The sequence below is a fragment of the Ciconia boyciana genome, chromosome 12, assembly GCF_034638445.1.
Source record: "Ciconia boyciana chromosome 12, ASM3463844v1, whole genome shotgun sequence".
NCBI lineage: Eukaryota > Metazoa > Chordata > Aves > Ciconiiformes > Ciconiidae > Ciconia > Ciconia boyciana.
Genome location: NC_132945.1, coordinates 16,613,251 through 16,636,451, shown reverse-complemented (window position 1 = coordinate 16,636,451; position 23,201 = coordinate 16,613,251). Strand labels below are relative to the sequence as shown.

The 23,201-nt window shown below is 40.9% G+C and overlaps 1 protein-coding gene across 1 annotated transcript in view; it reads left to right on the top strand.

Moving 5' to 3' along the window:
• IL1RAPL2 (interleukin 1 receptor accessory protein like 2) overlaps window positions 1-23,201 on the top strand; it is a 385,827-nt gene that overhangs the window by 167,918 nt on the left and 194,708 nt on the right. Inside the window, exon 2 of the mRNA XM_072877189.1 lies at window positions 21,559-21,832. Within this exon, the coding sequence (XP_072733290.1) occupies window positions 21,559-21,832 (274 nt within the window). The remainder of the gene's footprint in view (window positions 1-21,558; window positions 21,833-23,201) is intronic.

Below are 23,201 nucleotides of genomic sequence, written 5' to 3'. Positions count from 1 at the left end.
GGTTCCCTTTGCAGCACCAGTGCTCTGAAGTGCTTTTGGGGAGAGTGGGTCCTCCAGAGGAAGATTTTTGCCCACACAGTGCCCCGCTGTGGAGGTAGGCACAGCACAGTCGGGGCACTCTGCCCAGTGGGGTTCACCGCCTGCACAACTTGGATATACACGTGTCCCCCAGCCAGCCTGTTGCAGAAGAACTTGCCCAGGGCTCCCTGCCCCTCGGCTGCCCATCTGGGGAAGGAATGATCTCCCAGCTGCTGCTCTTAGGTAGTTCTTGCAGGAGGTAAAAGAAAAAAAGTGGGAAAAGTAGGAGTAAGAGTAAAGATCTTGCCAGTTACCGTAATATTCTGGAATCTGGCTTTTATGTGTCCCTTTACACTGGCTTCTGGCACTGCATGACCACTGTCGTATACTTTAACTGAGCCAAGGTGAAAAAAAGGCAATTAAACTTTAATCAGGGCCACTAATCACTTCAGGTATACATTTTCTTTTAAAAAGTGATTTTTTTAAAAGACTCATTTTTTTCCTTGCCTGCTCTGAAGCAGGGCAGCGCAGGTGGGAGGAGAAGCAAGCGGTGGAGGGCAGCAGTGAAGCTGCAGGGCATGGCGAGGAACCGCTGACAGCCGAGACAAGCCACCGCTTCATGCTCCTGGTGCTACGGTCTGATAGGATAGTGAGAGCAATTGGTGATGCTTATTAGGTTTCTTCCTGCTCTCAAATGAAAGCAAAGTTTTGCAAATAGCTTGCTGTGACGTGTGAAGACCTGGCTTGCAGCCCTTGAACTCCACCGTGATAAATGCGGAGATACAGCAGCCTGTTTGGAAGACACCACCCATTCAGTGTGGCCACAAGTAAAATTTTTGGCAACCTCTGCCCTGAACCATAAACTTGGCTCTGTGGGATCTATGAACAGTTGTCTGGAGTCCTGCAAAGCGTCCCGGCTCTGTGGAAGGCTTGTACTGCAGCTGACTCACCCACTAGCTGCATGAAATGTGCACATCACTGATTTTCCACTGTAGCGTGAAGGATCTTTTATATCACTTGTAGAAAAACTTCACCTTTTTTGAGCTATAACTTCATGGATACAATGCACTGCAGGTGCAGGTGGAATCCAGTTACTATTTTTTTAAGGGACAGACAGGGATGCTTGGCCTTTGATGTAATGTGGGGATGAAAGCTTTGAAATACAAATAAAAAACATAGTGTGAAGCAATTGGCCAAATAAGCAAGTTTCTTCTTTGCTACTGAACTGACAGCCTGGAGATTTTAGGGCTCTGTCTGTTCAGAGAATAAAAGCAAGTGCTGCACTGTCGCCTTAATGAGCATCACTCTCAATGTGATGTGGCCATATGGCACTAAACATTCCTTGCTGGCTCACGCGTGGGTGACAGCACCGTTATCTCTGTATGGGCTGGCTCACCGTTGAAGCTTCAGTCCAGCCCGCAGCAGACCAGTGTCTCTTCTGGTGATGATGTTACGGACATCTGTCCGTTGCAGAATGGTTTGGGGCCATGTATTTGAGTCACATCACTTCCCCACGCAGTCCTCACCTCATCTCCTTAGAAATAGGAATGCTCAAGATCTCCTTGCTGAGCTGTTGGGGCAGGTATTGTATAAAAGCTGGGGCTGAGTGGAAAGGAAGTTGCAAGTCAAAAAAGGTAGCACCAGGTCTTTCCAGGGAGAAAATAATGTTATTTTGAGTACAAGCAGGAACAGGCTTTTATAAATGAAAAGAAAAACTAAATTCAGAAATCACAGTAGCTGTTAAGGAAATCAAACAGATAAATGATGCAGAGGTGGTTAGCTATAGCTTCTTGGGGATTTTTATTTTTTTTTTAAAAACAGTGCACTTTAAGTCCTTAGCCAGCCCCTCTAATCTAAATGCCTCTCTCTTCATCTGTATTTTAAAAATAGTTATATATAGGCAGACTTGTGTAGCCAGCTGTCTCCAGAAGCAGGCTGGGGTGTTGAAAGTTCAGCTAGAATACTCTTGTTCGTAGATTGAAAAAGAAAAGCTGTTGGGGAAAAAGTGGGGAGCCAAGATGGGAAAAAAAAACAAACCAACCAACCTTTTAAGGGATCATCGCAAGTGCGTCGCATAGCAAACCCACAACTTCAGAGAGCTTGAGGGTGGTGTGTGTGGGATGCTGGTGGGGAGAGGTGCCCCGTGAGTGCTGCTAGGTGCACACAGCTCCTCTGAGGAGGGCTCCAGCAAGGGACTCTCACAACTTGGGGGTCCTTCAGTGCTCAGGGCTTAGCAGAGACATCTGTGGTGGAAGGATAAGTTGTGGCCTTTGCTCTTGGACTGACAACTCTGAGGTGAAAATAATGTGGAAGGCTGATGATTTCAGTCTGGGTTTAATTTTGATTTTTTTTTTTTTTTTTAACCTGGAGACCGAGCAAGCCATGGGCAGGATGCTCAGGCAGTGAAAGCAGTGGACTGCAGGTTTGTGTTTAGATCCCTTCACTACCATTACTTCATCAGGAACTGTCTGAAAAGTGTCTTTAAAAAAGAGTTACTGTGTATGAAAATGTTTTCTTGCCTTGCAGCTTCAATATTTCTGTTTTCTTTAGGAAGCAGGGATAATTATTACTTCCTTTTATCTACTTTTCTTATCAAGCTTGTATATTCTTGGGGATAAGCCTATTTTTATCTGTTTGATAAACAGCTAGGCATGGCCTGTGATTTTTATTCATCATACTAAGTGGTGAGCGTGCATAACGATCACACAGAGGAGATGACCAAGTGCTGTGTGGCTAAACCTGGGTGGCTGTACAAGTACCAGTTTCCTTGTATGGTTGAGTTGCAGAATTGAGGCTTTTTGAAAACTCTTGTGCATCTTCAAAATGCTATTTAGGAGAGGATGGCCATTTTGTCCCCTTGCTAATTGTGGTTCTGGTGTCCCAGCAAGATATTATTTTTTTAATTGCCAGAGGTCCCCAAGACTTTCCCTTTTCAGCTTCGTTCAGGTTTCTAAACTGAGACTATGAGTAAGAGGTACAGCTGCTCTGTGTGCTCAAATGACTGCCAGGGCATATTTTGTATGAAAGCATGGAGATGTTGCATGCGTAGAAATGAGCTTTCCCCAAATGTTTTTTCTAGTGTACTAGTTTACTAGTATAATAACAATTTTTAATAAACCAACATCGTGTCAACAAGGCTATTGGCCAGATGGCAAATTTAGTCAGGTTTAAAATGCAGGTCTACTCTATGTAAGTAATAAATGACAAAAAATTATCACAGTAAAAGTAATAAAAAAGTGGCGTCCCACATGCTCACATTGGCAAATATTAGGGGTTGGGAGGGAATTGCTATAGTTCCTTGAAAAGTGGCATAAAAGTACAGAACAAGCAGGTGGAAAATGTTGTATTGGCATAGTTGTTTCACAAGTGTTAGTGTTAACAAATCTTTTTTGACAAAGTCTATACTAGATAATTTTTTCTAATGAAAGAAAATCAGAGTTGAAACTGCATCTTCACTGACCAAGGGATTTTGTTAGCATATTAATCTTGCCTCTGAATGGTGGGCAGACTTTGTCTCCTCGAGAAGGCCGTCCTAAGATAGCCTTCACCTTTTGGGGAGATATAAGACTGGAGAAAGCCTGGCCTTGGCAAACCTGGAAGAAATTATCTTCACATACTTTTTGTAAGAGGTCTTCTTTCATTTGCAGCTTGAAACTTAAAAAGCACAGTGCTTGCTCTCACCTGACTATGAAACTTTTGTCAAAGCTCAAAAGAGACTTGTTAAAGTTACAGACATAACGAATGGTTGAATGATTCAGCCACCTCCTTGTGAACAGTGTCTTTTCCATCCCCAAAGAAATACCATCTCTCTTGTACAGCATTTCACTAGGGAAGGTTGGGTGTGTATGGCCAGAATATTTTTAGTTGTTGTCTCCCTGCAACGAAAGCGGCAATGCTTCTGCAGGCAGAAAGGAAAGGGCAAGGTGCTTGTACGAATTCCCACTAGAATGTTTAAAACAGAGCAAACACTCATCTGAAGGCTCTTGGGGAGGAAGGCAAACTTTAAATGTCCAAGTTTCGAAGTTTTTACTGGTGTACAGAGTGCATATGAGCCTAGTTAAACTCTGCAGGCTGAAACAATGCAAAAAACCCAACCTGTAGGAGACACAAGGAAAAAAAAAGGCAAAAAAAAAAAAAAAAAAAGCTTGTGGAAGCCTGTTACTTGTGAAAGGTTTGGAAGTCAGAGGTGATGTGCTAAGCTTTCTTCTTTGAATGTAGGCAGTGGTAATTAAAATCTAGAGGATATTAACAAGAAGTACAAGGCTGCACACTGTCAAAGGAGGCTGAGCTGTGTACAAACTGGTTTGCTGCGAAGTAGGCTTTAAATCGGGGTTTCTTGAGCTGTGGTCCATAACACATCAGAAAGTGATCCCTGCATCAGCTATGAAAAGACTGAAAAGCAACAGTGCAGTATAAAGTGGAATCAAACAAAAGCAAGAGAAACATTTTAAAACTTAGGCTTATTTTGATGTGAAAATCACTATGGTAGCAGAGTAACAGCTGTTTATTGCTTCCCTCAGACCTAGCTTAGGTTATTCTTCAATTTAGGACTGTTTCAACTGCTGATTGATGCCCTCTGTCCACTGGTAATTCTTAGTCCCTTCGGCTTAGATCTAAAGCAGAGCTTGGCTTACAGAAGTGACCGTTCCCATCCGCATCGCTCTCCTAAGCCATCGTGGTTCTTCTGTGGTGCATCTTGCCCATGTACAATGTACTCCGGTCACATTTGGTGGGGTAGAAAGGGCTGGTTTATGTGGATCTTCAAGGAATTTTATTGAACATTACTAGAATATATAGTTTAGAGAAACAAGCAATGATAAGAGTAGATTTTATTAATTATTTCCCTTAAGATCCATTCAGGGATGCAACTCCTGCAGTTTCAATTTTTTTTGTCATGCCTTAGGGAATACCACAGTTAAACACAATGCTCACGATTATTAATTTACTTTATAGTTAAAGAAAGGCAGAACAAAGTACAAAACCAGCCTAGTGTACTTCAATTACAATTTCCTTCTCTCCACCAAAAGTTCTCCCCAAAGATTACGTATTTGAGAGTTGGCTTGCCTGTGGGAGCTCTTCTTTTCATGCACAAGGTCTGAAGCATACTACTTTCAAAATGAATGGAAAGTCCCATCTCAAGGCACCCTGGGCTAGATCTATATTAGCACGTAATTCGGTGCAGCAGGAGCAGATCATTAGAACAAAGGATATGGGGCAAAAACGTCCCCATCTAAACGATATGTGGTTTGTGGGGGGTTGCTTCAAACCAGATTGACTCCTGGGATCCCTGGGATTGAATGTCTCCCAACCTCATGTCTGCTTTGGAGCGATCTGAAGACCAGCCATTGACTTGGACCTGTTTGTCTCCATTCGGGGCGGGAGTGCATGTGTGTGTACCTGCAGTGGAGCCTCTGAGGTAATATCCTCCTGTTGAAATGTAGTTTCTATACACCAAAACCCACTTTGTGGATTGAACTGAGGGAGGTAAGTGAGGACAACAGTAGGATTTGATTCAAAGCTGCACTACTGCTCTGAATTGTAATGATAATGTGGGTAAGATGACCAAAATCACGTGAAGGTGGACAACAGCAGGATGTTGAAGGTAGGGGAGCAGGACTGACAGGGATCTGTAAATCAGCTCACAAATAGGCAGGTGTAATTCTTAGTTCTGTGAAACAGATGGATTAACTTTTATTCAGTTACTTCAAAGAATCTCTTCAAGGCACAGTCTTGCGGCAGGTGAAATTAATGTGTATTAGTGTTTTTTATTAAAAATAAATGTATCTCTTTGCGACTCTATCTTTTGCTTTAACAAAGCAAAAATGAAGTCCAACTGTTTAGACATGCTTTCAGACGTGTTATCTCCCCTGTGAAATGATGTCTTGGTGAACTGCGTTGCAACAACAGTGCTGTACTGGGATTGTGGTACGTGTTGGTACTGTATGGGGGACCTTTACATGTTCTTTATTATCTTGGCATACACAAGCTTAGTTTGAGACATAAGAATGTGTTTCGTGCTTTAATGAGAGAACTGTAGTTACCTTTCTCCCTGGTTTTGCTGTACATGGGAGAAATTTCATCTGTAGAGTTTGTGAGGAGTTACACACTACCTTTTGTCATCAGTACTACATGAAGGTCAGTCTGCCCATATGTAGCACCGTGACAGCTCCTTGAGGTGCTTCTAAGCAGCTCTGTGGCTTAAGCAGTGAATCTGAGCAGATACCTACCAGGGTGGGAGCTGGAGAACCAGGCTGGGGGCTTGGGTTCCCCCAAGCAAGCTTGGTTTCAGCAACTGAGATAGAGGGAATTTGACCACTTATGAAGTTTAAAGTTTTAGCACTTTCAGTTATCTCAGCAAATGAACGGAATGTTCCTTTTGTTGTGATGGGTTTTGTCTGGAGCTTTAATTAATTATGAGGTGAAATTCTGTTTGGACTGGGTCCAGGCATGCTTACTTTTTGTATAAGTAGTTTAGTTTTAAAAGTAATTTGAAACTTGCCTGGAGGACCTTGGGCTTCATCTGTTTTCTTAGCAGTTCTCAGAGAAGTAACTGGATTTGGTAAGCTGACGAAACGCAACCAGATAATTACCTGTGCACGGCCACCAGTGTTCCATATTTAAATGTTATAGGATCACAATATTATATTCCTGAACTGTACTGATATGATGAAGTATCTTGCGCTTGTACAAAATTGTGTTTGAATGAAAATATATGAAAACCAGCAGCTTGACAAATTTCCTACCTATTTAAGGAATTTACAAAAAGTGCATATATATACCCTCTCCTGGCAATACTCATTTTTTTTACTTACAATATAAAAACTGCAGAACATTCATAGGAGGAGAATTTTTCCAATACTTAGTTACTTGAACTTAAAATAGAAACATTGTTTAATAAAGAATAAAGGGAAACAGTATCCATTTCCATTTTAGAAATGAAGACTAGATTATAAACGCCAGAGTTGTGTAGGTTTACATACACATAGCCATAGGGAGTGGATACTTAATTACCTTTGATGGTCTGGGCCTTAGAAACTGTAATTTCTTTACTACCATAAACAATTCACCCAAAACTGTGATTAAAGGCTTAAGGAATGTGTAGTTAACTCATAAAAACATGTACATAAATTTTGCTGATTCATTGCACTGTAAAGCACGTCCTTATTTATTATTATAAATGAATCTCTAATGTAGCTCATGCAAAGTCTAAATGAGTGCCATTCTTTTTCATTAGGTAGCCCTTTAAAATCGATAATGTTTTCTTTAAGGGAAAGCTTTGGCTGTTACTAATTTAAATCTCATTAACTTCTGCCTTTTTTTTCCTAAGGTTCAATTGGAGCTACATTTTTCATTTAGATTTGAAGCTGCAGGCCACATGTAATTCCATTTAAAAACCCAAGGTAGGCAGGAATAATGTTGGGTTAACAGTAATTTAGAGAACCAAAAATTCAGAATATTTTGCAAGCAGCCTACACTTGTCATTTAGAAGTAAATGGTCTTCCCAGCACAAAGTTTGGAGATGCATGGGCGTTTGAGAAATCCTTTCCTAATTAATGTAAAGTTTGCAAAAGCAGGTTGAAAGTCACTCTTTCCCGGATCATATTCTTTTGATTTATGTACATGCACGTGCAGTGAAAGTTTGTGAATATTCTTGAGACTCAGGGTTGTAACCTCCGTCCCCTCTATCCATGCCGGTGTTTGCATGTCTGTTGGTTTGGGTCTAGTGGGGCACTGCTGTCATTCCTCCCATCCTTCAAGTGTGTTATCTGTGCTCTATGGAGTGCCAAGACTATTTTTGAATATATGCAAATAGAAGCAAAGAAGTGCAGGGTCCTTTATGCCTGCTGAGTATATTTGTCTCTTCTAACAGGAGGCTACTACACAGAGGAGCAATCCAATAGCAACTGGGCTATTAGTGATGCTTTTTGTTATCTCAAGTTTGTAGCTCATTAATGAGGTTGTATTTATTTATCTTTCATACTGAAGACAGACTGATCAGTCCCATGGAAGAGGAAAAAAAATGCAGTTCTCATCATTTTGATGACATACTTTGGAATATTTTGTATTAAACAATAACAAAAAATTGCATTGTAAAGGTTTATGCAGCCCTGGGCAGTCTGGAGATGGAAAACTTAGCACAGCTTTTCAAAACAGTGGTTGGCTGGAAGGGTTCTGGCACCGTGTTATTCACTGCACATCAAAATTAAGACATTACAAGCAGTGGTTATTTTCAATTATGTAAAATCAGATGAGTCTTTAGAGAGATTAAAATGAGATTTGTAATGGCTTAGGAGAATTCTTAAAATTGACAACTTGACACAGCATGATTTCAGATTATGTGAAATCTGGCATGAGGATATTTATATTTCTGTTTGCAAAGATTCTATTCAAAGTCATCATGATGGAAATATTTACAATAAAGACATAATAATGTCTTTAATATGCAAATCATTCTAATTGCATTTCTTACACTGTCAACCTCACAGTGAAATATCATTTATTTCACAAGTGACACATGAAAAAATATGATTGCATTTGTGAAACTCTTATTTTTAACAGAAATACAACAGTGTCTTCATCTTCGAAGAACTTCTCTTTATCAGCAATTCCCTTAACGTAGTTTGTATGACGTCTTCATCTCTTTGTTTCTGATTCATACCCCTGGTTCTAACACACTCTCTCTCTGTTTTACCCTCCTTCCGCTTTCACAGAGAAGGTTTGCTGTAGGGATGTGCTCCCAGCTGTATCGGCACCCAGTGCTCTAGGGTGCAGAGGTTGCGGAGGGCGCACTGTCCTCCGTGGGACTTGAACGCCATCGACACCTCTAAGGCTGGACCTTGTATCTTTTGAAAACAAGACTGATTTGTTGCCATCAAATTCTCTTTTAACCTTGATGACAGCCAATTCAAAGTGCTTTTTTTGTGCCCCGGGAATAGGTGTTATACTGTCAGAGACCTCTCACTTCCCTTCCCTGTCTGTAGCCCCAAATCCCTAGCCTGAGGTCACATGCCTCCTGTATGCTTTTTCCCCTCTGGCCAGCAATGGTCATTTTCCTTTTCCTTCAGATGTAGAGCTGGACAGATGACAGAACTGTCATCTGAACTGAAAAATCTGTCATCATGAACTGAAAAAATAATGAAGTCAAAATAATAATAAAATTGACTAGGTTGAATTAAATAGAACATTTTGAACTTGGAATGCATCCACTCACAACACTGTTTGTCAAAATTAATCCTCCCCCCCATCCCCAGCTTCCCCACTGAACACTATTTGCTGAATTCAACTTGCATTTAGCAAGGACGGTGAGGGAAGGACAGGGGACCGGGGGGCAGGACAGCCCCAGCCCTGCGCTGGGAGCCAGGAGCCCTCCCCAAGCCTGCCGAGAGGAGCGGGGACAGCCTGCCCGCCCCGAGCAGGGACGGGAGTCCCCAGGAGTTGGAGTTGAGCAGTTGGAGCCCCTCAAACGCATTGAGATAACTGCAGCCAGGCTTGGAAATGAGCACCCTCTTTCTGAAGAAGGTGGATGGAAAAATAAGGTATCCAGCTTTATATTTCTGTCCTGTCTTCTCTAATCACTGTGAGTTTTTTCTGTTTAAGAGTTTTAAGTACTGATTTTCCGTATTTTAAAACATGGTTTCCGAAGTGGAAAACATATTGGTTTTCTTTGAGGTGATCTCTACAGAAGCCAATCCAGGTGTAGTCACCTCAACACTTCGTTGTATTAATCGTTTTAAAATACTACTTAAATAGTTGTCCTCAAACTTTTAGGGCAGTCAGTTCCCAAGGCTGGGAAAGTAAATGATGGCTGGAGATAAGGTCAAGAAACTGGGAGTGAGCAAGAGCATGACAGAAGATGAGCAGTCTCCACATTGCTTTCTGAGTGTTGAGTAACCAGTCAGTACAAGGGGGGAGGCATTAATTTAAAAAGTTACTCCAGTTATAAAATTTTTCTGGTTTATCAGTAGCTCAGGTGGAGGCTTTTATGATGATTTTTCAGAGTTGTCTTTTAACGTTGAGCTGTGATGATTTAGTAACGATGAGCTGATGGATGGTGGGGCTGCAGGACATGTGCCAGCTGGAGGACGTGGTGACGTCCAAAGAAAGGCCTCAGGTGCCAAGGGCTCCCCGGCTCCCCTCCCGCATCCTGGATCCCAACTCCCATCTTTGCCCGGCCTCAGCCCGGAGCTCAAACATCTCTCCATCTTCCCGTCCCCGTCTTGGGCGCTGCTCGGTGAAACACGCGGCAGCTGCGTGTTTTGGAGAGTGAGTTGGGGCCATTGAGGATGACAGGAGGCCCATGAATAAAACACAGACCTGTTTGTTTTGTGCCATTCTGAGCAAATGATGCATTAGTAATGAAGTATTTGCAGTTAGTCGCTTTTGCTTACTAATAAATGAAATGTTCCTGCCACCAGTTTTGTTTCTGGCTCGTGAAGTTACAGGGAAGTGTGAGGAAAAGGCTGTAACTGGGCTGGTTTGGGGTCTGTCTGCTTTATGGTGGTTCTTATTTAAAGATAAATAGTTGCTGCTCTGTGTCAGCTCGAAGCAGTGCTGGTCTCTGTGGGGTTTCAGTCGGCCCTTGGTCCTTGTCTGAGTCTCCTGAGTCAAGACTTGGGAAAACGACCAGAAAGCGGATGAAGTCCCTTGTGATCATGCCCATGTGGGGAGGTGCAGGCCCAGTGATGACAAAATGGCCCCTCTGCCCCACCGAGGGGCTGTCACCAGGGCTGGGGCTGGGGCAGAGCGAGGCCCCGGGAATGGGAGCCCAAGAGGGGACCGAGAGGAGTCGGGGTGCTGGTGACAGGGCCTGCTCAGGGCTGCCGCTCACAACCGATCTGGAAGCAGGTTGGGATTTTGGGGCATCTTGCAGATGGGGGGGGCTGCCATCACAGCCCCCTTTTCACAGTCTGTGTTTGAGAAATTGAAGTGCATGTGGTCCCATAAACGTGGCCCTTGTTTTCACTGGAGATACATTACTGGGATGTGTGGAGCTGCTGGTGGATGCAGTGCTGCAGGACGTTGCGAAAGGCAGGTTTTAGAAAATTTATATGTAAATGGTAAAGGTGTACCTAAACGACTGTGCAACGCTGTGTTACGGAGCACAGCACTGCATTACCGCTTGCTGCTTTACCTAGAGAGACACGTCTGTAACACAGGTAGCTCTTGTAATGGTTCATTTTTCAATCATCCTTCTTTTTTTTTTTCTTACATGTAATTACAGCTTGCAATAAGGATAACTCTGTTTGTTTCTTTTAGATAGAAACAAAAGTCTTAAGAACAACATTTACTGTTTAAAAATATCTCATTTTGAAAGCACTTCATAATTCATCAGTTGCACATTTTAGTCAACCCTCTAACAATTCTATTCATGGTTGCCCTATAAAAGCAAATATTGTTTTGATTTGTGAGTGTTCATTTTACTGAAATGAAATTTGGTGTGTTCTGCAGTCAGGAGAGTTTCCTATTTAAATTCTCCTGCATACGTGCAGCTAATGAATTAAAACGAGCGGAGGAATTACAACCTAGGTTAGAGTGTGGGTCACAACCTTTTGAAACAGAGGTCCACCTGTCATGCAAGTGGAAATGGTAATTGGCTCAATGCAGCTGAAATTATCTGTGCCAGATAACAGGAGGAAAGCATAGCAATTGTAAAATGGGAAGTATGTCTAGATATCCAAAGGTAAATGTGTAGAGACAAAGCAAATTACCAAAGCTGGTTATTTGTTGCAAGTAAATTCAGATGAACTTGACTTGTTCCTTTTGGTTCATGAGCATATCCTGATTTAAAGTTGTGCATTCTCTCTTTTCTTTTCTTTTTATTTTTTTTAACATTGCAATGTGTTCATCATATAGTTTGCAAATGTCCAAGGCCCAAAACATTCATTCTACCTAATGTGTTTATGATGGGGAAGGAGTTTTGTAAAGCATTTGGTAATCTTCTGATGGACTGACTGCATCTTTGTAAGCTAGAAAATAAATGATTAATGAGTAGGGTAGAGAGCGCGCACACCCAGATATGGGCATTCATCCAAAAGGCTTCCTTTATGTGTCTGCGAATTGTGACCAGCAAGGGCTGTGTCGGTGGTAGGACCAAATCGTTGGGGTCAGGTAGGTTGGAAGAGGCCTCTGGAGGCCCGGAGTCTGGGCTCCTGCTCAAAGGCCTTGCATGACGGCTGTGCGGGCAGGGCAGGCGCATTGGTCAGGCATGTGTTGTCCATGGTAAATGGGGAATTTGGACTACCAGAAGTGTCCCTGCTGAGGTGTCCCAGTGAATAATTGCTTAAACCTTTCACAAATACCATGTAGCTCATCCACAGGAATAACTGAGTCGTCCTTTCTTCTTGTGGTGGGGTGTGATACTATCCCTAGGCTCTTCTGATAGTCTCCTTGCTCTCTTCTTCTGTCGAGCAGTCTGCGTGTGCCGCAAGTGAGATGTAGTAAGAGCCCTTACAGCAGACCTGTGTTACTCAAGGATTCCCTTCTGCAGACAGTAGAAGAAATGAATTTAGCCTGGTGTATTCAACAGGGAGTCCGTCTTCCTAACCTAATCCAAACTCAAGAGGACTGTGCCCTCAAAGCAGATTAGCCAACTCAAACTGTCCACATACTTGAAAAACAGATGAAAAATAAAATAATCTTGTGCATGTACACCAGTCCCTCTGCCCCACAGGGACAAGCAAGTTAACAGAGTTTCATTCTCTTTAATTTTAAATTCTTATTATTCACAGCTCTTTCCTACAATTCCCTCCTGGGAATAACAAGCAGTGGATATACAGTTTCCTAATTGCGTGATTACTTGAGACTGCAACTACCTGATCTGGGATCTAGTTTCCATTTACTTTACCTTCAGTAACTTTATTCAAAGGGACTAATGAAAAGAGACTCATCAATTATTGAAACGAATTCAGCTTTGTTCCCAAAGTTTGCACGGTGCTAAAGACTTGAAAACAGAGATGTGTGAAAGTCTCCGTGGGTTAATGTGGTTGGCTGGAGAACATTAAAACCGTCTCAGAGAGTGTCCTTAAAGAGCTTGGGTATAGTCAACACCACTTAAAATATTAATTGCATGTACCTTTGGGTATAAAGCGTATTTCCAGTTTGTTGCTCCTTATCCAAAATATTAGGATAAAATTTTGTATTTATAAATGCAATGGAATATTTTCAGTCTGTTTTACTCATTACTTAAATCAGTTATTATTCTCCCTTTTCATAGATACTGATTCTTCTTGTTTTCTTTTTCTATCTAATTTGTCTAAAGGTAGTTCTGTGCACTAAAGAAGTATCAGAGACGCTGGGAAATCTCTCTTTGTGCTTTTCCATCGTTCATTGACTTCCTCAGGAATCCAAAGAGCTAATAAAAATGGCAATATTCATTGTGGAAGATGTTAGGAAAAAAAAATTTATCCTTTCTGGAGCTTAGAAAGTGGAAGTATTTTTATTTACTAGTTTTTGTGGGCATTATGTGAAAAAAATATTGGGGTTCAGATGGGTTTCAGAGCTGGGTGGACAGCTAATTTCAGTCTTTGTTGAGTTCATACCTGTGTTTGCACTGAGTTGTTGGGTGCCCGAGTTGTTTGTTTATGGAATTTAAATTTTAGTATCTAACAGGAACGTTTTGTTACTTGTTTGGTCCAAGAAGCAGATGTAATGTCATGTAACTCCTTTGGCCACTCCAACCTAGAGCAACATACTTTTTGTTTAAAACAATGTTCCCTTGCTAGTGGGATAAAAAGAAAGGCGGAGGCTGGGCAGAGGCAAGAGCTTTGTAAATGCACTTTCCCACCACTCTTCCAAATTTGCCTGCGGGAGGGGAACCGCAGCAGGAAGGGCAGGGGCCAGGTGTTGCAGGAGGGGCTGAGAAGGCAGGACAGGCTGGGGCACAGTCCTTGAACCCATGTCTGGGACGTCACCAAATATATGAAAGCATAAAGCCATGAAGTATGATTTCTTTATTGTTCGTGTCCTGGCTGTACTGCTGTTGGTTTTCAAGGTGCCTTTTACATTGTTTTCTAATGTGGTGACAGCCACGGAGAATCAAGGCATTACACTGAATATTTAAAACCAGACCGCTTTGTAAGTTCCAATTTCTGTTCTGTTTACTTCAACACAAACTCTTTAAAAACCTGCCAGATATTGAAGTGATTAGGAGATCAAGGTCACCAAACACTCATTTTTAGGGTAAATATGCTGCATTTTAAACAGTTGCTTTAGTCCCCTCCTCTTCTCTTTCTCTGTGCTCAGCAGAGCAATCCGCTCAAAGCAAAAAGAGCACAGCTTTAGAAGGACACTTCAGTTCAGGTCCATCTGTCTCCAGGAACATCTGACTTGGAAGAGGTAGCAAAGAATCTGATGAGACCAGAGATTTCCTTTCCATCACAGAATGTGTTTCAGAGATCCCTGTCTCCAGCAAAATCTAACCTGCCAGCTGCGATTTACTCTTCTCTCCATCAGCAAGCATTCCCGAAAATCCCTGTGATAAGGTGCCACCTGAAAAGCTGGCTCTGACAAGTGCTACAGGATGAAATGCCTCTGTCCAGTAACTTCTACTGACACTACTTTAGCATTTTTGTTCTTAAAGTATAATTTCTAAGTCTCGACCTCGTTAATATGCCATTGCTCCTGGAAGCTGAGAATTTGTTCAGGGTCCAAGCTGTTTTTTTCTCTCCCTAGAGAATTTTACAGATTGGTGATCTACTAGTATGTTCTTTCTTTTGCATTTCAATATAAGTCTAAAATGCTTCTGGCTCCATATGCATATGTAAGTCAGGACAGAGCAATCCGTTGTTATTTGGACCTCTGGCAGTATATATTTACAGTTTGTTTGACATCAAAGGAAATTATTAGTGTTTGGCTGGAATATTTGACATTTGAGTTGGGTTGTTTAGCTGTGGCTCATAAGAAAAGCTGGCCAAAAAAAAATGAAGCATATAAAAGTCTTAAAAACCTTTTAGCCCATCTTATAGAAATTTGAAGCTTTGATCAAAATGTAGAAAAAAATCAGCCAATGTATAAGGATAAGTAAATGTATTTTTCCTTATTTATGAGCCAGATTTGGAGAAACATTTCCATGTTGCTAAATCTAATGAAGTTTTTTTGCACTCCTCATTATTTGGTTTAGGAATTTTGGAATATTTGCACTTTTATATGTCTTGAAAGTCCCGAACTTTTTCACCAGTAAGTCTGAATGGTCTAAATCTCGCTAGAAAACATTCAGAAAATGGAGATCAGAGTGGAGAAACTACAAAGTCCGTGAGTGATCCTCTTCTTAGATGTTGTGTTTCTACAGCAAAATAGTCTTGGTTGATGATTGCTGAATCTAGATGTTACAGTGATAGAAATGAATTATTTAGTTAAAGTTGTTAACAGGGTAGTAGGGGAAACATTGGAGAATTCACCCAGCTTGAATCATGATAAACTTGTTTTTTTCTCAAGATCGAAAGTGGTTTTCTAAGTGGTCTTCACCTCTAACAGATACATTTTTCTGATTCACTGTATCCCTCAGGGGACAACTATTTGATTTTTTTCTAAAATGCAGTTTAAAATATGAGCATATTCAGAGTCAAAAAATAGTGTTCACTTGACTCAAAGAAGAGTGAAACTGTAGCTCACAGAAAAGAAACATCACAGACACTTTACCTGAACTTCCTTCTCCTTTCCTCCCTGCTTGCTGTTTGAGATCAGCTCCCCGGCTGCTGGGGAAGACCACCCTCCGCTCCCTTCCGAAGTACCGCCAGTGTAGGCTTCTCCTTCTCCGCTGTAAAACTGGGTAACTTGGTCCCCACATCAGAGATCTCAGCTCAGATGCCTTTCGGTAGAGTGGATTTTTATTAATTGTTATGAGAGTGTCCTTCAACCATCCAGTTTGGTAGGTCAGCTAAGCTGAGGGAGCTCTACAAGCAAAGATCTTGCCTGCTTTGGAGGTGACATCCATGATTTTGAAGAGTGCGCAAAATGGTCAATAGACTGTTTGGTTTGAAATGTATTCTCTGACCAGCAAATGTGTCTCTGAATATTGGAGTATTTAGAGAATCACAGATAGGGGTAGGGGGTGGTGGTTGCTGTCAGTTTTTATGTGGCTCAGCTCCCTGACTCGGCTCATGGTGTGGGGAGCAGGGAAGGGCTCTGGTAGGAGAGAGGAGGCAGGGTGGCAGGGGACCACGCACTGGGCTCAGCTGACGGGCAGGTCTCATATGGCAGCGCTGGGCTGTGATGAGATGCTGGCAGGGGTCTGCAAGCGCCGTAGCAGAGTTAGCATAGCACAGCCAGAAAGCCAGAGATGTGCAACCAATTATAAATGGTGAGCCTGATCTAACACCCTGACCCTTTGTGAAAATCACGTCCAGCCAAAGCTATTAAAGGCATTACTGTGTTCGCTCAAATGTAGGGTGTGTTCCCTTTTCTCCAGAATCAAGATCTGAAAATACCAAGTTGCCTAAAATTCATGGGCTGTAACTGATTTCTCCCCTTTAAGAGTCTAAAAAAATTGCATCCCTTTTTGGACTTCCTTAATGGAGTACATCTATTGTTGCTACATGTCTGCAAACCCCGAGCATGATGGGTATCAGTTTCTGGACTCTGCTGTTCAATGGCTAATATATAAATAAAAATATAACTCCTGTATCAGAGCAATATTTTTTTTTCCTGGCTATGTATTTACAGTCACAAGCATTGCTTGCTTTGTGGAGCAATAAATTTAATACATTAGCTAGTATATTATTTTTTTAATTATTTATTTGTCGATGATTTCAATTTAAAATGATATTTTCAGGTAACAAGGTAGGCAAACATATTTAACAATGCCATGATATAAATTGCTGTATGTGACAGATCCCTGCAAAAATTATTACAGGCAGATTTGCAATGCAAAAAATTATTTATATGACAGCAAGCAGAAAGACAAATTACTCAGAGACTATGTACATGCTCTTCTATAATTGCTCATAAATTATTATGGTTCATGTTAAAATGCAGCTAGACTCCCTAGACAACTAGATTTATTTAAAATAAGAATAATGGGAAATTACCAGGAAATGTTGGGGAAGGAGATGCAGTACATGCTTTGGGTGATTGCCAACATAAAAGTACAGTAGCTTACTGTCAACCAACTTAATCTATAGTTTGCTTAATAATTCTGAAACCTTAATTTTCAATTCACTGTCTCCTCAGGTTGCGTTAGCCTGGGTAGATAACTGGGATGGGCCCAGTGGGGCCCCACCGTGATTAACTGCTGCTGTGTTTCCCTGCCTGCAGGGGACACATCGGGACTCTCTCCTGCACCCATGTAGGGCTCTCGTGTACCTGAACACTTTCATGTTCTACAAAATAGGATTGAATTTAGTCAGTTGGGTCAGAAGTTATGCTAACTGGGTGGGGGGACTCACAGATAGGTGGGCAAACCTCTTTTCCTTAGGAAGCTGGGCTAAAAATGGGACAATATTTTCCATATCCTCTCAATGCTCCAAATTTTAGAAAATATTTCAAATAATTGTCTTTATTGAAAGTGTCTAAAATACACCCACAGTAGATAGGATTTAATTTGACTGGGCTTTCAATCAGGCACTTATTACGGATTGGCTGATTATTGGGTAGCAGCAAAAAGATGTATATACATTTATTATATAATAAATGCCTCTCTCTAATGCCATTCTTTTCCTCTTCTTACCACCCTGATTATATTACATATTGAGACCCAGCCCAACAAAAATGACAGCAAACTTTGTTCTGGATAATGGAGTGCTAAACTTCACCTAAGCAGCTCCAGTCATTTGTAATGACAGCTTGGAGAATACTCCGAAGGAATCTAACAATGCTCACGCTCCAGTGACTGATGGCGCGGCAAGAGGAAAAATTCCGGCTTCCACGTGAGCACGGGGAGCCTGACCTAGATTTTAGCCTCTACAGCTTCATAAGAGAAAACATTCTTGACTGTGTATTTAACAAGAAAAAAAGAGCAAGGGGAAAAAGTCGTCTCCTGTTTGATTAGTCTTTCTTCAATAATTAAGATTTAGTCAAGGCGCTCTGTGAGACTTCTCCCCTCCGCAGATGTCATCAACCCTATAATGAATGGTCCCTCCGTTCCCTGGATGCTCTCCTCTCCGTAATTACCACCTCCTGGCATGCTGCGGGGAGTGAGCTGCTGCAGGGCAGCAGCTGGGGCAGGCAGGGGTGACGGGCAGGCAGCCTGCCTGCACCTTCCCCCTCCACCGCGCTCGCTGTGTTGGGGTCCGCCTCGCCTCTGGCTGCTGAAATTCTTCCATTCGGATACTGTTAATGGGAAAAAGGTCTCTAGTGTAAATCTCCTTTTCTTTCTTTTCTTCTTTTGAGATGCAGGTGCTGGGCTGGGGTCAGGTCACCGTGCCGGGTGCCTCCACTGGAGTGCTGGCAATGGCCAGCGCTGCACCGGCCCCAGTCTCGCTCTCCACTGGGGGCAGCTGGAGATGGGTTTTAGCCACTCTAATGACCTGGCTGTAAATGACCATTCAAATGTCTTTCACCTATTCCACTGTGCTTTATATACTCCATCAGTTGTAATTTTGAAAATAAAATAGCAGGGGAGTGCACACCAGAGGGGAGAAGAAATTTTCAAATGAAAGTGGAAGATGAGGCAGATTGAATGACACTGAGGGATGCTTAGTGTTCGTTTGAGCTGTGCTTTGACAAGTTGTTTGGTGTGGATGTGGGAGAAATTTTATTGGAAGCAGAGGCATTTTTAGCTTCCAAAGCTGGATTTCCATATTGGGTCAGTACGTAACTCCGTAAGTCTTCCTAATTGCAACTCTGCTCTGTGAAATAAATGAAAAACTGGCACCTTTCTGCTTGACCCACAAGTTTTCCATATGTGTCAATGTCAGTTATTCTTTACCGTGGTTTAACTTTGCTGAACCAGCACAGGTTCAAAAGCATTAGATGACATGACAGAGTTAGATTGACAGAAGAGTGACAGAATTAATTAGTTTGGCTGAGTTAGTGTGGATCTAAATTCCAGTTCTGGGCACCCCTATTCACTTCAGCTTACACCCCTACTTAGACTTTTGTGTCTTTGCTAAAGCACAGGAGGAAGGGTGCCTTTGAGAATACCTGTATGTCCTGGAGAATGGGGATGAGCCATCTGGAGAGCTCAGCGTTGCCTTTCACATCCCTTGCTGAGAGAAGGCAGCTGTAAGCTCTGCACTGCTCTTTAACTGTGAATTCACATCAGCCTAAAGAGCAGGGCTTAAAAAAAGCAGAGCTTTTGTGAGGAAGCTCTGTATGGAGTACATTGGTACCCGCTCGATGTAAAAGCCCTCAAAGCCACCTATATAAAATAATTTATGATGTCAGAACCAGGCTTTCATGCAAAAGTGGATTGGATGGGTTTGTAGGACTGGGAGGTATGGGTTGTTTTTCCAGCTCTGCTGCTGGTTGCCCATGTCTGTATAACACCATAGCAGAGAGAGGTGAATGCAGTGTTTCATGGGGTCCTGGCAGGAGAATGTTTGAGTTACAGTGTGCGGCTTTGGTCATGGTGAAGGTTGTTATAAACCTGGAAGGGATGCACTGAGAACAAATACTTCAGTACATGATTTTCAAGTAACGATTATCCAAACTTGTCCTGTTCTGTGTGGCACTAAGCTATGAGAGGGAGAACACAGAGGAAGAAGTGATGCTGCAGCAGTGAAAAAAAGGGAAGTCAGTAAATGGCTACTGCCCTTTCTTTTTATGTTATTAACAGTAGCCATTAAAAGCAAGAAGCAATGAATTTTAATTTAAATCAGCAGGATGTTTTCAGCAAAATGAGTATGGAAATTAAAGTTGAAGTTAACCAAAATTGTGTGTACCTAACTTCAGGTGAATGTTTTGGGTTTGGGGCTTTTTTTGTTGAAGAAAGAAGTCAGCTGGCACAACCAGCTGCTGCGTTTGGGTCTGCCTGTGGGGTGGGTGGCAGGAGCAGGTAGCCTGATCCGCACCACTTGGGGTGAAGGTATTGCACCATCTCCCTTTGCCTGTCAATACTCTCATGACAGTAGATACATTAAAAGTATAGTTTTGAGTAATGGGTTTCCCTTTCCTCTTGAGCCTATGTTGGTTTGTTTTACAAGTAAAGTTTGTTTTACAACAAGATGTTACATGGAAGTTTATGTATTAGAAATGTATGAAAGTGGACAATGTCAAGAGGTTTAAAATATGGTTCAGTTGCATGGTTCATGTGGTCGCAGTACAATTAAAGCTGATTTACTGCAATGGGGAAATTAAAACCTTCCATTTATCATGGTTAGTTTTGAAGGATTCAAGCAAAGCCTGAAAAAATGGTAGACATAATTTAGAGGCAGTAAAAGTCACTAAAACAAAAGGACTAGATCTGATATTCCACTATGTGTAGAAAAAAAAAATCACTTAAGGAGTGAATGCTGTTGAAGATGTATATGAAATGAAGAGTGTATGAGAATATCTAACACTCAGAGTTTGAGAATTGATACTGTAAATGCAGAAGAGGCAACCTGAACCTTACTTGGTTGAATTTGAGGTAGCTACATCAAGGGTAAAGATCTTCCACTTACATGTAGTTGGATATGATCAACAAATTCTAAAAGCTACACATTTCCTCAAGTCTATTAATTTTAGGTACTATATTTGCTTATTGATGATCTGCCTTTGCAGTCTTTTTCTTTGGTTATATTCTTGGTTGACTTTCAGGCTTACAGTTTTTCCCGCAATAAAAAAGATTGAATTAAAAGGTCTCTGATGTGTGAGGGGGAGTTACATGTTGATATGTATGCATGTTCTAGGATTATATTGTAACTAAGATGATTTAAAATAATGGGAGAAAAAATTGTAAGGAGAAGTAATCTTTTATTAAACTGGCTGACATAGGTTCATTTTTAAAGTGAAGTATCAAGAAAACTGTTTCAAAAGTTTTTGCTAAACAGAACATCAAAAGATCCCTTTTCATACTTGTACAATTCCTGTATTAAGCTTGATGGCATAGGCAGCATGTTGTAATTGTATCCTGTTGTATATAACACATATCTCTACAGTTTGAGTAGGCTGTAGAAAAAAAAAAGCTATGTGGAACTGCCCTGAAAAGAAAATGATAAATGTCACATGTGTTATTTATTTTTTTTTTACATAACATAATTAGCAGAGGTGGGTGGAAAAGTTTTAAGGTATAAGATTGGGATCAGATGCCAGTGTACATTTTCCTCCAACAGGAAATTAAACAATTCAAAACTGGTTTACTGGGGCAAGTAGTTAAGGTGAAAGCACTTGGTTTATTTCTTAAAGAATTAGCATTTTGGGGATGAAAGTAATGATATTCTAAAGAAATGGAATTGAGCAGGCCCAATGTGCTCTACTTATTGCCTGCACATTCGCATTTACATGTAACTGAAAAAGGTGTATAAAAGCCTTTAATTGCCAATAGCTGCTTCAGGTTTTTCACATTGCTATGAAACAAAGCTTCTTTTGTTTTACTTAATTGCATTGCATTTCACAAGCTGCCTTTCGCTATCTTGAAAAAATATATTTGTATCTAATATTTCTTTATTATTGTTTTGCTTTCAGTTGATGGTTGCATTGACTGGTCAGTGGATCTCAAGACATACATGGCTTTGGCAGGTGAACCAGTCCGAGTGAAATGTGCCCTTTTCTACAGCTATATCAGAACTAATTATAGCATGGCCCAAAGCACAGGTCTTAGGCTTATGTGGTACAAAAACAAAGGAGATTTAGAAGAACCCATTATATTTTCTGAAGTTAGGATGAGCAAGGATGAAGATTCGATATGGTTTCACTCGGTTGAGTTGCAAGACAGTGGTTTCTACACGTGTGTTCTAAGGTGGGTATTGTGTTAAAAGTATAACTAAGAATGTATAGATTGTCTTGGTTAAAAAAAAATGTTTAAATTTAGCTCTCAGGATTAAGATATTCTTCCAGTTAATATATACTCATTATTTTTATTCTCATTATTATATATGTCACATAATGCTTTGTCTCAAAATTAGTTTCCCTAGTAATTATAGTTACCTCTTCCAATAGCTATAATTAAACATGCACTTTCACTTAATTATGGTGGGGTTTTTTTTAAGTCCAACATTTGCAAATTCTCAATTTGCCATAAACCTTCAGAACTGGATACTTCTTAAATCATGAATTATTTTGTTTAAGTAATGCTCTTTTTAAAATCCTCTGAGTTATTCAAGAGTTAGACACAGTTTGAATTATTCTGATAGGGTTAGGCCATGGGGAGTTACAATTCTGTCTGGTTTTGAAGAAATGTTTATTTTGATATACAGTTATGATTTGTCATAAATTTAAGCAGACCTTGTTTGGTAAGGCATTGAAATGCGTGTCTCAGATGTATTTTGGTACTGTTGGATGAGCCTTAAATTAAGCATGTACTGGAGCTCGTGATTTCCATCATGTGGATGTTGATGTCAGCTCTATGCCTAAAATGAGAAGATAAAAAAGGAGGACTCTTTAAGAATGGATGCATAAATATCCCTTAAATGATGCAGTTTTGAATTAAAAGGAGTTTACAGATACTTTATATGATTCGGTTTTAAAGTAGTTAGTTTCAGAGAATGAAGCTTGCTTCATCCTTGTCTGCTGTTCCATACTGAAATTATACACAAGTTTGATGAATTTAATATCAAATATTTGCAGCAAAATAAGAGCATTGTTCAGAGCCCAGAATTTGCTCTCTCTCCATCTCTGCTAAGTCTTGCTGCCTTGTCTCAGCTGCCTCAGTCCATTTTGATCTTGAAGAATGCTACTAAAGTCAAAGATTGTGCTGTGGTGCATGGCGGTTTGTACTGGGGACCAATGTCCAGTTTAAATATCAGATGCATCTGCCAAACTCCCTATTAAGTTTGTGTTGCAGCTTTTGGAGTTAATTATTCTTTTATTAGCTCTTCTGTCACAGGTTTGGTGTAATGTGAACTCCATGATTTTGAAATGTTAAGGGAAGACAGTGATTTACATGTTTCAATGAGCTATACTTTTTTCATAAGAAGTCACTGTTGTGATAATCAAGTTTAATACTCAGGAAATTTTAATGCGAATCTTATGTGAACAATGAAGAATTGATCTTGGATCAAATTCTGCAACTTACTTTCTTCCAGGAAATTTCAAAACTCTGTTCATTTACATGACAAAGTAGTTTTGGTAACAAATGGGAAAGTTCTTAAATAATTCATGCATTCTCC